Source organism: Labrus bergylta, chromosome 7 (genome assembly GCF_963930695.1).
Source record: "Labrus bergylta chromosome 7, fLabBer1.1, whole genome shotgun sequence".
NCBI classification, from domain to species: domain Eukaryota; kingdom Metazoa; phylum Chordata; class Actinopteri; order Labriformes; family Labridae; genus Labrus; species Labrus bergylta.
Window position 1 is genome coordinate 14,638,938 of NC_089201.1, and position 17,766 is coordinate 14,656,703.

The 17,766-nt window shown below is 42.9% G+C and overlaps 1 protein-coding gene across 6 annotated transcripts in view; it reads right to left on the reverse strand.

The window, feature by feature from the left end:
* cadps2 (Ca++-dependent secretion activator 2) overlaps positions 1 to 17,766 on the reverse strand; it is a 289,863-nt gene that overhangs the window by 213,136 nt on the left and 58,961 nt on the right. For all 6 annotated transcript variants that reach the window (XM_065956845.1, XM_065956849.1, XM_065956844.1 and 3 more), the window contains exon 3: positions 5,718 to 6,050. In XM_065956845.1, coding sequence (XP_065812917.1) covers positions 5,718 to 6,050 — 333 coding nt within the window. The remainder of the gene's footprint in view (positions 1 to 5,717; positions 6,051 to 17,766) is intronic.

Genomic DNA, 17,766 nt, shown 5'->3' on the forward strand with positions numbered 1-17,766 from the left:
CAGTCTCTGCAAAGTGTTGACTTGTCAGAGTAAAAAGATGTGCACACAGAAGAAGTGTTAGACAATGACTTAAAAAGACGTGGAGGACAGAGTGTCATGTTAAAGATAGTTGAGTTTCTGACTGATCGTTACGGGGGGTGTGGCAGACTGCGGCAGTGTGCTCGGCTGAAGAGACTTAATATGAAGGGATTTCTGGGGTGACCAATCTGCAACATCAGAGTCAGAAAAATGTTTCGATTTGAGCCAAATATCAATCATCATTGTTTTTGGTTTGAATGGGTTGAAATTGATCGACGTTTAATGGCGCACCTCAGGGGACTCCACAAAATACAGGAACCATTTGCAGATTCGGCTTCAATCTGTGTTTTCAGAACCGCAGGAACTTTTTCATAGTTCTAGGAACTGTTTGAACCCTCCCCGTTTTTAATGATCCCACCCAGCAGGAACTATGAACCCCTTAAGAGGAACCTTTTTAGCTCCTGCTTCAGAGTAGGTATCATGGCAGTGTGAATGCTGACAGAAAAAAGTCCCCATGATGTGTAGTTATCAGGGAACTCCCGAATGGATAGTTCCTCTTTAAAAAGTCCCAGAACTGTTTGGTACCAAAATCAACTAATGACAAAAAAATACACGTTTTCTCTCTTGTGACACAAGACTGGAGCTTAGACTCAGTCGATATCTCAATATTTGTCTGCATTCATGAGAAAAAAATTGTTCATGGGGATGCCTAAAAAGCTAGACTGTCATCACACAAAAAGCTCAACGTCCTAGATTTCACTTCAGCCATTGTTTTCAGCCTCTTATACTTAACAGACCCCGCTTCTCACCAGCACTCATTGTTGCTATAGGTTGCAAAAGTTATTCTCCCCTCTGTAATGTACCATCATAGTGTTGATGTGTAGGTGTGACCTGCGGTTTGAGTAGTCAGAAGACTAGAAAAGAAATATACAAGCTCAAGTCCATTTAATTCAAGGAAAGATCAGCGAGAAAACATGAAAAGACAAATCAGACTAGCATCTCCTCCACCATTGTTGTGGAGCTGATGCTGTAAGTCCCGCCCCATCTTGATTGTGATTGGTCGGTGAGAGACATGTGACATTGATGAGCGCGGCAGAGTTCCAAAAGTTGAAGTGTTTTCAACTGAGAGCGCAGCAACAAAAAACAGCTGACGACGAGGGCAATTTAGTGCTCTGGACGCTGAGCGCTGAAAATGCTGAACAACATTTGGTTTGGTTTGAAAAAGTGAAACACCTGTCATGTAAAACTGCTGTCTAAACACCACAGGAGGAGTTCCAGGCAGATTTTCAGACAGCCTTGCAGACGTTTGTGTCGCGGCTGTGGGCAGAGAGCTGCTGGTAATTTATTAAAGCTTCATCTGCCGGCCTCTTAAAGCTAATGAGAGACGACATACAGACAGAAAACACAGCAGGAATCAATAGACCCGCTCCACAGCCCGCTGTACATCGCTGCTTCTGGTGATAACATCCATGAATAAAAGATCCAAACAAGCCAGAACGTACACCTGAAAAGATTTGATTGGATGAATATTGGTTTTCTAAGTGCACCCTCGAGTGTTTGCAAGTCCAGCGGGCGATTACTAAAACCTAAAACAACTTATCAAGATGTTTCTTAAAGTTTATTCCTGAGCAGATTCATGTGAAATTGTGCAAACTTTAAAAAAAAACAAAAAAAAACAAAAAACTGCATTCTTACCAACATCACGCCTCTGCAGAGTTTTGGTTCTTTAATTAAACATGTGCCCTGTGGTTCATGTCACACTGCATTTAAATGATGTTGTGCATTCACACTCAGCTTTAAAGAGGGTGTTTGGGGGGGGGGGGGGGGGGGGGGCAACGTGCAGACTAAGATCACCGGACTCTTGGAGAAATAAAGACACTAATATGCATGGAAAGAAAAATGTGATACATTATTTGAAGTGCTGCTAGAGCGCCTTAGAAAACACATTAACAGACAAACAGCTGGAGGAGGAGAGTTCACATTAAACCCTAAAAGGTCCATTTGTTGCACCAGCATCCATATGTGAGTCATAACTTGTTCAAGAGTAGGACTCACACATCCATGAATGTGAAAAACATCAGACGTCAGTCATGATTTCTTTTTGCACAGCTGATTACAAATCCTCTCATTTAAAGGGCTAGCTCTGTATTATTGAAGAGGGGTTGTATGAGGTCTGGTTAAACAGGATCCACTTGGATCAGGTGACTCTGCATCTGCAAGACTCTGTGGTCAGCGACTTCAGAGCACCAGCTGATTACCTCCAACAATCGTTCACTTTTATCGACTGACCTAACACAAATTTTAAAAACAGATTGGTTTAGTGTTGAACTGTAATGACTGTGGGTGGATTGTACTACCTCAGCACCCCTGGGTGGGGTTTCAAGAGCACCTCAGAGCGGTGACCGAACACAGACTGGGCAAACTGTGAGCCTAATTCAATCTCAATTAGGTGAGACCAGACCTGGACCAACCCGTGGACGTTCTCTAAGACCTGGACCAACCCGTGGACGTTCTCTAAGACCTGGACCAACCCGTGGACGTTCTCTAAGACCTGGATCAACCCGTGGACGTTCTCTAAGACCTGGATCAACCCGTGGACGTTCTCTCAGACCTGGACCAACCCGTGCACGTTCTCTAAGACCTGGACCAACCCGTGCACGTTCTCTAAGACCTGGATCAACCCGTGGACGTTCTCTAAGACCTGGACCAACCCGTGCACGTTCTCTCAGACCTGGACCAACCCGTGCAAGTTCTCTAAGACCTGGTCCGGCCCATCTCAATAACTGTATTGATGGGGCCAAGCCCGACAAAAAAACGACTTTAATGTTAATAAGTTGACTTTTATTATTAAAGTTTGAAGTTGTCTGAATGCTAGAAATCTGTCTGAGCTCTTAGCCCGGAGCAAGTTAAGCCCTAATTATTATGATATAAATTTTTACAGTTTTTACTGATATGATTTAAAATAAGATTATAGGGGCGTCGGTAGCCTAGTGGTTAGTGCAATCGCCATGTTCTGAGGCTGTAGTTCTCCAAGTGGGCGGCCCGGGTTTGAGTCCGACCTGTGGCTCTTTCCCCACATGTAACTTCCCACACTCTCTCTCTCTCTCCTTGATTACTGACTCTATCCACTGTCCTGTCTGTAAATAAAGGCAGAAAAAGGCCAAACATCAAAATAGGATTATAAACTGAGCGATATGACAAAATCCACTCCGCGATGAACCAGTCTTTGCAGACAGTGAATCATGTCAGAGATAAATGAAACCCTGGAATCACAGGTGGCTGTTCAAAAATGGAGTCCTCTTTTCTTTTCTTTCCCTCTACCCCTCCCGCCTTTCTTCTTGTTCTTCTTCTCCTCATCCTCAGGCCTCTAATGAAGCAGGACAATAATAGAATCTGTCCTGGCAACAGACACACTCTGGTTGTTACCCAGGCGAGGATGATGTCTCAATGGGCTGTGAAGTAATCTATAACTGGAGCTATTTATGTTCAGAGCTCGTTACAGAAGAGAGACATCATCATCACTGAGGATTACTGACGTGCTGTTTCCCTCTGTAGAGTTTTATTCAAAAACTGTTAAGACTTCTGGAAAAGGTCTTTAAAATCTGTTCATGCAAATAAACAGAAAAAAGTATCTAACAAACATTGAACAGGGCTTTCATTTGTTTTGTTTTGAAGAGAAAAAAACCTCCTATAGGTCTTTCACATTTGCGGAAAACTCAGACTCCACCCGGAGATTCTCCTGACAGACCCCTAGTAATCTTCCCACAATAAATCTGAGTGAGCTGATGTGAGAATGCAGCAGAATATTCTCTGGAGAATTAACCTTGAGCCAATAGGAGGGGGAGCTACTTTTTCTATATTAGAGGGCTACTCATCAACTACTGATACCTCAGTTCGGACAATAACGGTCTAAAGAATGACATGCAGAATCAACACACTAATACAAACAAAGACGAGAAAGACAGAATATTTAAAGGCAGAGACAACAGGGTTTAAAAAAACCTTGTTCAGAATCTGTCTGCAGGCTCGTCTCTAACGGATGACTGTGGATAATTCTGTGAACTTTAAATGTGACCTTTGCGTTTGTGCAGACTGGAGATGTCTCAGGTTCCCTGCAGGTGAGGAGATCGACTCTGAAGGGAAAAAAAACACCCGAACCCGTCAGGCCTGAAGACTGGATCGACACATGAGCTGAGTGTGATGACTAACCTTTAATACTGCAGGGAGGGGTCAAAGGTCAAAAGCAATCCTCAAGCTAAGAGGCTGCGAGTTTATAAAGACACATTTAAACAACCTGTTTCTGTATAAACATTATGAATCTGAGTCCATTCTTTTTAGAGAATCTGAGGCATCACAAAAATTCCCAGAGGTACAGCTCCTCTTCAGTCTAGTTGTTACTGATCCTGTGTGACCTGCAGACTCAGAGTGGAGAAAGAGGTCGTCTGGCTCATGGGATCACATGCAGAAGCTTCAGACTCAGAGCTAAGTCTCTCTCTGCGAAAACACCAACCCCCCTTTACCTGAAGCTTCTTTTGTTTTGAACTCATTTTGACACACACACTGTCACACTCATCCATACACTCATAACATTACCACTCCTACAGATTGAAATATGTTTTCTGACTTTTTTGAGTAAATGGTGAAAATACTGACGGATTATTATTTTGGACCTTTTTGTAGCACTGACACAAACTTAAACGTGGAGTCAAGTTTATTGTGTGCGTAAAACACAGACGGCTAATATTAATGGATGAAGCCTGAGTGACTTCACCTGTCTGATCCTGCAGGGGGCTCCAGAGTCACCATCAGCAGCAGCCGCCATGTTGGAAATCCAGTCTCAGCCTAACTTTCAGTCAACCTAACGACAGGCTGAGAGCTGGAGGCTGAGGCGGGTTTTAAGCCTCTTGATGAACCGTTACATCACGCCAACCTGTCAATCAGGTCAGCTACGCACCTAACTATGTATAACAGGTATCGTTCATAAAATCAAAACCGAGCCATTTGAAAAAAAATCCCCCTCATACAGTGTGTGCCCATGAGGACAATAACTATTCAGACCTATTTAGTTTTTTTGTTTACCAGGCTGTAAACATGTTTATTTATGCTGTAAAAACGTCTTTTTTGAATGGGTGTGTATGTGACTTCCTGTGTTCCTGGAGCCAGCCTCTAATGGACACTTGATGAACTACAGGATTTTGCACTTCCACAATGGCTTCATTTTCATTTGGGCAAAAATGTTGTTTTCTGAATTTTTGCAGGAGGAATCTTAAATCAATTCTGTATTAAATTTTTGGTTCTCTGGTACGACTTGGCTGCTGCTGCACACTGTTTCTTTTATTTAAACCAAGTGATGAAGCAGCAGAGCCCAGACAAAGCATCCATGGTGATAAATAAAGCAGCACTGTGTTTGTGTGTGTGTGTGTGTGTGTTTTCAACTTGATGTATGTCTTCCACTCTGCAGAGGAAAGAGGCAGCAGAGGGGCTGTAGTTCTGACTTTATGGTTTTAATACAAACAGTATGTGTGTGGAGAGAAGCTCTGTCTCCATCAGCTGGACTCCTGTCTCCTGATCTACCATAAATGTAGAGATATGTCTTTGTTGTTTACTTCCATGTGTCCGGAGCTCTATTTCAGAGTAGAGAAAGTATTTGAAGTGTGTGTTCAGTAATGGATAAAGACGTGTGTCTGTGTGAGTCTGACCTGGCAGGCGTTGTACAGCAGCTGGTGCTCAAACTTCCGGATGCCGAGGATCTGCTGGAACATCTCGTACAGCTGCTCCTTGCTGAGGATGAGCTCCGACACGGCGCTCAGGTGAGCCCGCTGAGGCTGCCTCCTCATATCCTCATCCCCCCTGTAGATGGAGTCGTACTTGGCGATCCAGGAGCTGAGAACCGTCTCTTTGCTCAGGCCGTCGATCTCTGGGAGGCTGCGGACCCGCCGCTCGATGTTCTTCTTGAAGACCTCGCGAAAGTCGTTGGCCGAGCAGCCGCCGCTCTGAACCATCCGGGAAACTCGCTCGCTCTTCAGGAAGCCCTGCAGAGGAAAAAACAACAGCCCAACAACAAGGTTTTAGTTTATATATTATATTTATCATGCATGAAGCTATTTATGTCCTCAGCCTGTCATTAGGTCGACTGAAAGTTAGACTCAGACAGGATTTCCAACATGGCGGCTGCTGCTGATGAGCCTCCAGAGCCCTCTGCAGGAACAGATGGCTGATGTCACTCAGGCTTCATCCATTACTATTTACAGTCTATGGTCACAAAGCCCCACATAATTCAGAGTTAGATGCTTTTCTTCTATGCACATTCTTTAAATCTCCCTCTGGTTTCTGATTCAGAGCCGTCATGTTCGGCTTGAAAAAGTATCTTCAGGAGATGTTTTTGGAACCAAACGATCGCTCACAGACATAATGTGCTCACAATTCCTTTTTGAATTATTCACACGCTGAAAGTTATTTTTAGAATGTGCAAATAGAAACCAGACAGTGAGACCCTCCCCTTCATATGTTTGATGAATATGTTCCTAAACAGGGACTGGATGACGCAGAGCTCCAAAACACAAAGAGACAAACAAAGAGAAGAATGTCAAGATCAGACGGGTTGTCAAGTTCCACCTCCCGTCTGGATCACAGCAGAATAAGACACAATGACATTATTAAAAAATGCTTCATGTTACTTTAATTTGAGGCTTTAAGCACTTTAGAAAATGACTTTTTCAATTCTGCAGAAGCTGCTGAATGACTAAAAGCCATTTTTCAGGCATTTGATATCTCCAAAACATCCAGAGTGCACAGAGGGCCACGCTGACCTCCTACACAGTCATTCAGCCGCTCTGATGCCAAACTCTCATTCACATTTGTGGCTCTTTAGCAGCAGTTCTTCCTCCAAAGCGATGCTCTCCCGGTCTGAAAGAGGACTAAGTGGCTCAGAGGGAAGCAGCGGCGTCTCAGCGTGACATTAAACATTCTTTCAGCCGGCTGCTGCTTCACCTCTTCCTGCAAGTCACTCTGAGACGGTGAACGGCAGAACATGGGCGAGCAAATGATTCATCTAATGGAGGCTGAGTGTGCTGAGAGCGGCCACTGAGGACAGTGTGGAGACACAAACAGGCACAAACATCAAACTGGACTCAAACATTTTAAGTCTGGGAAACATTTGACATATTCAGCTCATTTTCCTCTGATGATGTGCACAAATTCACATCTTTATTTCATTTATTCATCACTCAGAATTCTTCTGTATTTGGCAGAAAATATTTGTGACTCCAAGATTTAAAGTTTATTTACATCAGATGTGAAAGACACTAAAACAGACTCAGGTAACCTTTAAAACTGTATCTGCATTGGTGATAGTGAAAGAGCATGTTTTACTTCTTCAGGTGGAAAAACACTAATTTAAAACTCAACTGATGCAGGATTTCTGCAGTATTTCAGTACAAATCTTTTCTAAATAACCTAAAAACAAATCTTTGACATGTCTTGTTGTGAACTGGATGACACATGCACAGATTCTCTTGAGCTCCTTTCATCCATCTCACACCTGAAATATTGACGAATATCTCTCATGTTTGAAAAAGCATCATGATCCTGGCAATTCTTACAGGATTGCAATGCAACAGGTCAAACTATTTGTGCATCACTTTAACAGAACACGTCTGAGTTTAACAGAGAGATGAAATCAGCAGCAGCTCAAGGACGAACATGCAGAGAGAGACAATGATCATCTGGCATTGATCTCTAAGGCCGCTGTAATAAGTCCATTGGTTTCATACATTTTTTCATATACACAGATTCTCTTCAATAATGTAGGACATGATATGAAAGATGCAATTTGAATGTGTCGAGGTCGATCTCATAAGATGAGAGTGTTGAAAATATCTAACCTATTTTCATAAGTCATATTCTCCTCAGGTAATGTGGAAGATAAATGGACTTGATCTATTTCTAATCTTCTGACTACTCTAAGAGCTTTTACACCGCAGGTCACACCTACACATTCACACACTGATGGTAGAGGCTGCTGGGTAAAGTGACCATCAGAAGTGAATAATCCACACATTCACACACCGTCTATGAAGGGGTTAAGTGTCCTTCCCAAGGATACATCATGTTGCATGTAGCTGCAGGAGCTGGGGATCGAAGCCCAACCTCCCAGTTGAGAGCAACCGACTCTTCCAACTGAGCCACAGCCACCCTAATGTAGATGTTCATATATGCCAACTGCATGAATGAATGCTCGGGCCCGACTGATGTGAGATATTTGGGGCGATACCGATATCAATTGGGAGAGAAAAAATCTGATATCAATATATTGCCCGTTTTAAAAAACATAATTGTGTTGATCCCTCAAATGCAGTTATCAAACACTTGTGGAAAATATTTACAGTGAGGACAAGATGGTCACTCAACTGGAAAGAAACTGAGCATGTACGTGCAATAACCACTCGACATTCTGAAGTGTGATGATGCTTGCTGTAATCCATATAGCGCCCTCTGCTGGTGAAAGAGAACTGATAGTGTAATAGGGCTGGTTAAAAATATTGATTCATCAATACATTGCAATTATTATTTTCCCAATTCAATATGGATTCAGGGAAATCTTGAGATTGATTTGTTTTAGTTATAATGAAACCCCTCTCCACTAGGGGGCACTGCGGGTGCTGTGAATTCAGCTCAGGCACAAATGTGCACTTTAGATCATACTGTACTTTAATGTTTTAAGAATAATGCAACGATAATTAATCGGTCATGCTCTAATGTATTCCAGCAATACCTCGTTAAAGCTGGTGAGCAAACAGGAGAAATTGTTGGTGATTGGTGTTTGAAAGTGGGACCGTGTGGAGCGGCAGTAAAAGCTCTTAAAGAACTTAATAATTATTGTGTAACACCAATGAGCAACCCCAAATGTTCAAATTAAAATAAATGCAATTATGTTTTAATCATTCAATCCATGCATTAGCTTTTACATTTAGTTTCTAAAGGGTTGAAAGAGGGCTGGAGCTGAGCCCAGCTGTCATTGGGTGAAAGGCAGGGTGCACCTTGAACACTGACATATTGTTACGGTCCTGGCCGTATGTTTGTGTATTGTATTGTGGTGTGTGTGGGAGTGAGAGTGTTTTGCGTGTGAGGATTGATGCACCTGCAGGTGGAGATCGGGGATTGGTTGGGGGACTCAACCAGCTGGAGGGAGGACGCCGCCATCATTGGTCGGGAGTGGTGTCACGTCTATAAGGCTTGCTGGGATTCTCAGGAGGGGCGGCGCGTGTACTGACAGCAGCAGCAGTCGCTATTCCTCGGCCTCCAACTTAGACTTAGATTTCAGACGTTGTCACAGAATTGTTAAAAGCTTTGAATTGTGTTTTTCTTATTTGAGCAAATCTTTTGTTTGAGAAGCTGTTTATTGCCTTTTTTCTTTTGTGTTCATTTTGTTTAGAGATTGTTCTTTGTTAATAGGTGTTTGAATTGGTGTTGGAAATAAATCTCTGTTAATCAACATTAGTTTTTGCTTTTGGTTTGGGGACCAGGAAGTACTTGCCGGGTTTTTTTTATGTTGTAAACCTGCCCCCCTAGACGGGTTCGTAACACATATAGAGACAGACAACCTGACACTCACTCGTGCACACCTTATAGGGATTTAGAGTTATAAGTCCACCAAAGAGGCATGTTTTGGATTGCGGGAGGAAGCCAGAGTACCCAGAGAAAACCAACGCAAACTCCTGAACAACATGCAGACAGAAAAGTGACCCGAACATTCAAACCAGGATTCTTCTTGCTGTGAAGGTGACAGCTGCTCCACCTTTTCATTCAGAATTGTGATTTAATTGAAATAAAGTGAAAAGGTTTTCTAGTAAGCTGCAGGTTTCAGACAGACGTAATACAACACATGTTCTGACTGTACTCTAACACGTGACCAGCATCAGTCTGCTCTGAGGGTTTGTAACGCCGCCTCCTGAGAGCAATAGACCTGCAGAGCGTGAACCAACAGCAGATGGAGAGAAACTACTGTGGAGCTGCAAGACTAACGACATGGAAAGAAATAAGTGAAGGCTTTAGATCCTCAACGAGGAGAAACGCCAGAGAAAACGGTTGTTTTGGTAATAAAGAAATCAGCAGAGACATTTGAAATCAGCGGGGGGGAATTGCTGAGAGACGCTGCAGAGAGAGTCGTCTTTACTTTGATAAATGGAAACGGGCAAATGTTAAGTGGATGAAGAGGGAGGTGACAGATGCAGCTGCCACCAGAGGAGCCCGCTAACAGCAGCTAATCTGCCTCTCTGCATCACTCAACACAAACTGTGCACAACTGTAAAGAATCAAAAGACATTAAAAAAGCTCCTGCTGAAGAAGGGCGAGCGGGAAGGCCAAAAACTATAAAGCAGGCTGTTTAAAAATACTACACTTGCAATGAAGAGGTAGGAGTTTCTAGAGGGATTAAAGCCGCAATGACGCTGGTTTCCGGTTTATTTAGGTGGGATGAGAAGATCTGTGAGCTCAAAGTGGTACTCTATTTTCTGCTCTTAGGTCTTCTACTGAGAGACACTAAAAGGATCGAACAGATCACATAAATGTCTTGAACACAAGCAGATCAGACTTTCTTTGTTCTGGAGGATTTCTTGTACGACTGGAGAGGGCAAATTGAGTCTTTGTGTTATCCTAAAAGGTCACATATTCTGCAAAATCCACTTCACCATGTTTTTCTAACACTAATGTGTCCCTAGTCTGTCTACAAACCTCCCAATGATAACAATAGTCCATCCTCTCTGTCTTTTCCCTGTTCCATTTTTCAGAAAATGTGTGCTCAAACAGGCTGTTTGGAGATTTTCCCTTTATGACATCACAAAGGGCAGTAACCCCTCCCCCAGGTGGGTGACACTCCCACAGCTAGGTGTTTGTTCTGCCCTCTGAGTCTGCCTTCTCACTGTAAACAATAGGACATGGAGCAAGAAAGCCCGAGCCACGCCCCCCTCCCTTCCAGAGAGGGGGCGTGGTCAGACACAGCTAATTTACATTTAAAGGTACAGACACAGAAACAGCCTGTTCTGAGCAGGGCTGAAATAGAGGGGTTTATAGACATGATCAAATACAGGATCAGTGTGGATTTAGAATAAGAAACTTCAAACACATGTTTTGAGGAGCTCTGAGACTTACTTAAACTGGTTGAAGAGGAGGAGAATATGTGACCTTTAAATCAAACAAAAGATGCAAATTTGGGCTTCTTTTTTAGAGGCTAGCCCTTACAAATCTTAGGGCCAATGTGAAAGGTCAATGTGGGTCTATCACCGATATATTGGTAACAGCATATTAGTGTTCCTACATGTACAAAGATGAAAACTTCACCTAACATTATTTCCCAGAGTAAAGAGGTGGAATCTGTTGAATCAGAAGCTCCTTTCACACCTGATCATTTTCCAAACAATGTCCTGTTGGGTGACTTTTTCAAAGTGAAAAGGTCCTTATACACTTTGAAGCGATATTTACACACACACCTGCATGCTTACAAAGACCCCACCCTGCAAACTCAACCCCCTCGCCTCGACTAAACACAACATGTGAAGGTGTGAGAGTGCTTCCGTCATGGACAATCTCATGCTATGAGGTGTATGTGCACAAAGCTAATCACTGAATATATCAAGCCTAGAATCTGGTGACAAGATCTAGAAAATGTCCGGATGTTATGTGTTGAAAGAACTCAAGAGTGCCTCGTTGAGATCTATTCAATATTCACAATAAACTCTACACAAAACTTAATGTTGTTTTCCTACAGCAATGTATTCAACTTGTCTGCTTTTCTCCCTGCTGCATTTCATCCACTTATTTCATCAGACTCTGTTTTCTACCAACTGAGCGAGCTGAATGCAGCTGAGGGTCAGATCACACAAAAACAGCAATTATCTATATTGTGTTTTAAAGAGAGAAACTACAACACAGCGACCAAACTGAAAATTACCCGCTTCCTTTTGAGCCCGTCATGATGTGATTGTTTCTTCTTTTGACACATCAGACCGTCTCCTCCATCAGCAGACGGTTCAATGATGATTATTTAATGTCAGTGACTGGCATGCAGACAGACTAATGGACCAGCCAGAGCCTCATTAACCAGCACCGATTATTTTTCCATGCCAGTCTGATTGCTGCTTTCACTTTGTCTGATTCACTTTTGTTTCTATCTGGGCAGAAAGATGGCCACACATGAAAGATGCTCTGATGTTTCAATATAAAGACAAACGATTCCATTGGTTGTGATTTGTGTTGGGTTGGAAGCATCACATTCTGCATCAGTGTGGTCTGAGTTTATCCTCACGCTTTGTGTCTCAAAGACAAGAGATCTGAGCTGCTAAACACAAACTGAAGCTCTGCACAGCTAACAAAACCCATAACACATAAAATTAACACTTTCAGTTTTAATTAAAGGTTATAAATACATTTAATAAACTGCTGGACATGTTTGACTTTATTTAAAGTGACTAACATGAGTAAATTGCATATTTTTAGATTCTTTTCATTTTAACCCTAAAGCCAAGCTTACACTGAGCGATTTCAGGACGATTTATACACAATCTTTTTAATCATACGACTCATTTGAAATCAGGCCGTCGTTAGGGGCACAACAGCCACTCACATCCTGATCAGCCCCTCCCTCCCGACCAGTCCAATTAATTTCTGGCATGCTGGACATTTTGGTCGTGCGACTGCACACACCCACACAGTGAGAGCAGAGCCACGAATCAACTCCCTGGCGCCGGGACTTTATTTTCCAGTTTTTAAAAGCACACACAATCAAATATTAGAGGTTGGGTTGCTGGTTGTCTTGGTTCAAGGCTTCAATCTCTTGATATTAAGATTTTGTGAAATGTCAACTGAGGATCTGAACGGGGAAATTTACAATCAGAACCAGAGCTGCAGAGAAAGTGGTCAGACACTGTTGAGCTCTATACTTATCGTATGACCAATTGTGAAGCCTCCCACAAGCTACAGTGGGTACGGAAAGTATTCAGACCCCTTTACATTTTTCACTCTTTGTTTCATTGCAGCCATTTGCTAAAATCAAAAAAGTTCATTTTATTTCTCATTAATGTACACTCAGCACCCCATCTTGACAGAAAAAAAACAGAAATGTAGAAATTTTTGCAAATTTATTAAAAAAGAAAAACTGAAATATCACATGGTCATAAGTATTCAGACCCTTTGCTCAGTATTGAGTAGAAGCACCCTTTTGAGCTAGTACAGCCATGAGTCTTCTTGGGAATGATGCAACAAGTTTTTCACACCTGGATTTGGGGATCCTCTGCCATTCTTCCTTGCAGATCCTCTCCAGTTCTGTCAGGTTGGATGATGAACGTTGGTGGACAGCCATTTTCAGGTCTCTCCAGAGACGCTCAATTGGGTTTAGGTCAGGGCTCTGGCTGGGCCAGTCAAGAATGGTCACAGAGTTGTTCCGAAGCCACTCCTTTGTTATTTTAGCTGTGTGCTTAGGGTCATTGTCTTGTTGGAAGGTGAACCTTTGGCCCAGTCTGAGGTCCTGAGCACTCTGGAAGAGGTTTTCTTCCAGGATATCGCTGTACTTGGCCGTATTCATCTTTCCTTCAATTGCAACCAGTCGTCTTGTCCCTGCAGCTGAAAAACACCCCCATAGCATGATGCTGCCACCACCATGTTTCACTGTTGGGATTGTATTGGGCAGGTGATGAGCAGTGCCTGGTTTTCTCCACACATACCGCTTAGAATTAAAGCCAAAAAGTTCAATCTTGGTCTCATCAGACCAGAGAATCTTATTTCTCATAGTCTGGGAGTCCTTCATGTGTTTTTTGGCAAACTCTATGCAGGCTTTCATATGTCTTGCACTGAGGAGAGGCTTCCGTCGGGCCATTCTGCCATAAAGCCCCGACTGGTGGAGGGCTGCAGTGATAGTTGACTTTGTGGAACTTTCTCCCATCTCCCTACTGCATCTCTGGAGCTCAGCCACAGTGATCTTTGGGTTCTTCTTTACCTCTCTCACCAAGGCTCTTCTCCCACGATTGCTTACCGTATTTTCCGCACTATAAGGCGCACTTAAAAGCCTTTAATTTTCTCAAAAAACGACAGTGTGCCTTATAATCCGGAGCGCCTTATATATGGATCAATTGGTTAATTGGTTGATCCATACTGGTTGTACACGGCGCTCAGCGACACTGACTCGGATAATGACGAGAGGGAGCCGGGCATGTTGGATGCCGTACTCGCCCAACTGTTCAATTCGGACACTGAAGAAGAAGAATTCGAGGGATTCATGGACGGGGAATGAACTGAAAAAGTGAGCTTTACGTGTTATACGTAACTGAACAATGTTGAGTTATGCACTAACGCAGGGGTGCCCAACCTTTTTTGAACCAAGATCTACTTTTAAAGTTACCAGTCTGCCGAGATCTACCAGTCCACATAGTGAGCCATAGCCTTTACCAACAGCCTACAAACGCATTTAATACTCACACAACAAACAGAAAGTAATAAATGAGAGTTCTGTAAAAAATAATGCAGACTACAGCAGGCTGCTGTGAGATGATTTTGCTTTTGTTAAATTAGCTGCAGACACGGTGAGAGTGAACGGAGTAAAGTCCAACCGACTGTTTGACCGGGTCACGTGTGTTCCCACCTCGGTCCGTACGGATCACGGATCAACTGTGTGCTGCAGCACTAAAAGTAAAAAGTAGGTTTGCGTGGTGGCTGGCGCTCCAGTGCAAGTGTGTGTGTGTGTGTGTGTGTGTGTGTGTGTGTGTGTGTGTGTGTGTGTGTGTGTGTGTGTGTGTGTGTGTGTGTGTGTGTACGTGTGTGTTTGCGCTGTTTGTTGGTGTGTCTCGTCCCCCGCGATGGTCACAGTCATGACAGCAGAGAGGAGCAGAGAAAAGTAGCTGCAGCTTCATCAAATGCGCTTAATACTCGTAGCATAGTTTCTATATATGACTTTTTCGTAAAACATTTACCCCCCCGGTTTTACCTGCACGTCATTGCGCATGCCTGCACTCTCTCTTGCGCGCGCTCTCTCTCTCTCGCTCCCCCGCTCGCTCTCTCGCTCGCAGCAATTTCATGAATAAATGAAAAATTAAATACACACAGGTCAGAAGTATACTTGGGCTCCCAACACAGGTATCGTGTGTGGGAAACAGTGCAATGAGATGAAATTGAAATCACTTTTCTATTTTACAATTGTATTTTATATTGACAAAACACCTCGCGATCGACTATGAATCAGTCAGCGATCTACCTGTCGATCGCGATCGACTGTTTGGGCACCCCTGCACTAACGTTTGAATTAGCGGTATCAGACTGTGTTTCTTTTACGTGTTTACAACTGAACAAGGCTGGGAGATATTGTGAATATGCACATCAACGTTCGAACAACGTTGAGTTATTGTGAATGCACTACGTATAAAACTACGTTTTGAGAGTTAAGAGAAACGTCAAAGAAATAATTTATTATTTGGGGAAATCGTTTTGTTTTTGTAGTTTTATACGTTACGTTTTATACGTATTTATATTTATATATTCACAATATCTCCCAGCCTTGTTCAGTTGTAAACACGTTCTATTCTATGCGCCTTATAATCCGGTGCGCCCTATATATGAAAACAGTTCTAAAATAGGCCATTCATTGAAGGTGCGCCTTATAATCCGGTGCGCCCTATATATGAAAACAGTTCTAAAATAGGCCATTCATTGAAGGTGCGCCTTATAATCCGGTGCGCCCTATATATGAAAACAGTTCTAAAATAGGCCATTCATTGAAGGTGCGCCTTATAATCCGGTGCGCCTTATAGTGCGGAAAATACGGTACTTTGGCTGGACGGCCAGGTCTAGGAAGAGTTCTGGTCGTCCCAAACTTCTTCCATTTAAGGATTATGGAGGCCACTGTGCTTTTAGGAACCTTGAGTGCTGCAGAAATTCTTTTGTAACCTTGGCCAGATCTGTGCCTTGCCACAATTCTGTCTCTGAGCTCCTTGGGCAGTTCCTTCAACCTCATGATTCTCATTTGCTCTGACATGCACTGTCAGCTGTAAGGTCTTATATAGACAGGTGTGTGCCTTTCCTAATCAAGTCCAATCAGTTTAATTAAACACAGCTGGACTCCAAGGAAGGAGCAGAACCATCTCAAGGAGGATCAGAAGAAATGGACAGCATGTGAGTTAAGTATGAGCATATGAGTGTCCCAGCAAAGGGTCTGAATACTTATGACCATGTGATATTTCAGTTTTTCTTTTTTAATAAATTTGCAAAAATTTCTACATTTCTGTTTTTTTTCTGTCAAGATGGGGTGCTGAGTGTACATTAATGAGAAATAAAATGAACTTTTTTGATTTTAGCAAATGGCTGCAATGAAACAAAGAGTGAAAAATGTAAAGGGGTCTGAATACTTTCCGTACCCACTGTATAGCTAAAACGATATAATCATGAAGATAGCCCTCTGATGTCTCTCACTGAACCACCAGGTTGTACTGAACTCTGTCTTCACTGGATGACTTGAGGCCTGAATCTGTTCGTCTGTCGCTTAGCAGCCCTCCCTCCGCTGCTCTCTGGATTCTATAGGCTCTCCTCCATATCACTAGGCGACACAAATGTCAGCCATTATTACTAATGAATCGATCAGCGGGAGACTTCCTCCCTCCCTGCTGCTCGAATTAATTGGGGCTTTAAAATTTCACTAAATTATTTACACACCAGCAGAGCGCCGGGCTGGGAGTCAGGAGATTAAAGACACAGAGTACGAGTGTTTGCAGCCCTCAAGAGTGTCGCTACAGCTGCCTGGAGAAAAAGAGGAAGAGCGACTCATGGGCACAGAAGATATATATTTTTTTAATAACCAGGAGGTCGAGGTCTTTCTGTATTAGTTAGCTGATTCGTGCGGTCAATACTGTAACAGTTATGAGGAGAAGGTTATCGTAATAAATAGATGAAAAAGCTGAATTTTAAAATAAAGATATTTGCAAATCATGACGTTTCTAAAACAGAAACACATCTCTGCAGTTGTGTCGAGACTTAACACACACGCTTCCTCCCATTTCAACAGATCAGCACATTCTTCTGCTTCCGATCATCACACGCTCGCTCACAGGTGTATTTGAAGCGTCAGATTGCTGAGTTGATGTATGCATTTAACCTCCCGGATCATTTTCAGTAAGCTGTTCTGTCACAGCTTTACTCACACTTCCCTTTTAAGTGCTCCAGCACTATCAGCTGTGGATCATCACTGCTCTTATATGCTCTTTGCTTCATGCATAAAACATGCTTCAGCTCAATATTAAAACGTCTTCATCGCCGGCTTCAACTCACAGCCCGAACATTTCATATATCAGCATAAAAGTTTAAATTGGACGGTGGGATAATAAGATTCTTTTTATTGTTCAGTTAGAAGGAAAAAAAAACGTCAGCAGTCGAGATGACACATCTGCAACGAGCGTAGAGATTGGTTTTCCTTTCTTTAAATATTCTTTTGCCGTTTCTGCCTTGTTTAGATCGGACAGCTGAAGAGACAGGAAGTGTTTGAAGGGGGAGAGTCGGGGATGACATGCAGCAAAGGGCCGAGGTGGGATTCAAACCCACGGTCGCTGTGATGTGGACTACAGCCTCCATACATGTGTCATAACCGCTAGGCTGTCTGAGCCCTTAAAGATACAATATGTAGATTCCGCCGCCAGGTGGCTCTCAATCAATACTACAATAACAAAAGATGACAACAAGGCTAGCGGGGAATCATGGGAGTTCTTTCTGCTTCTATTT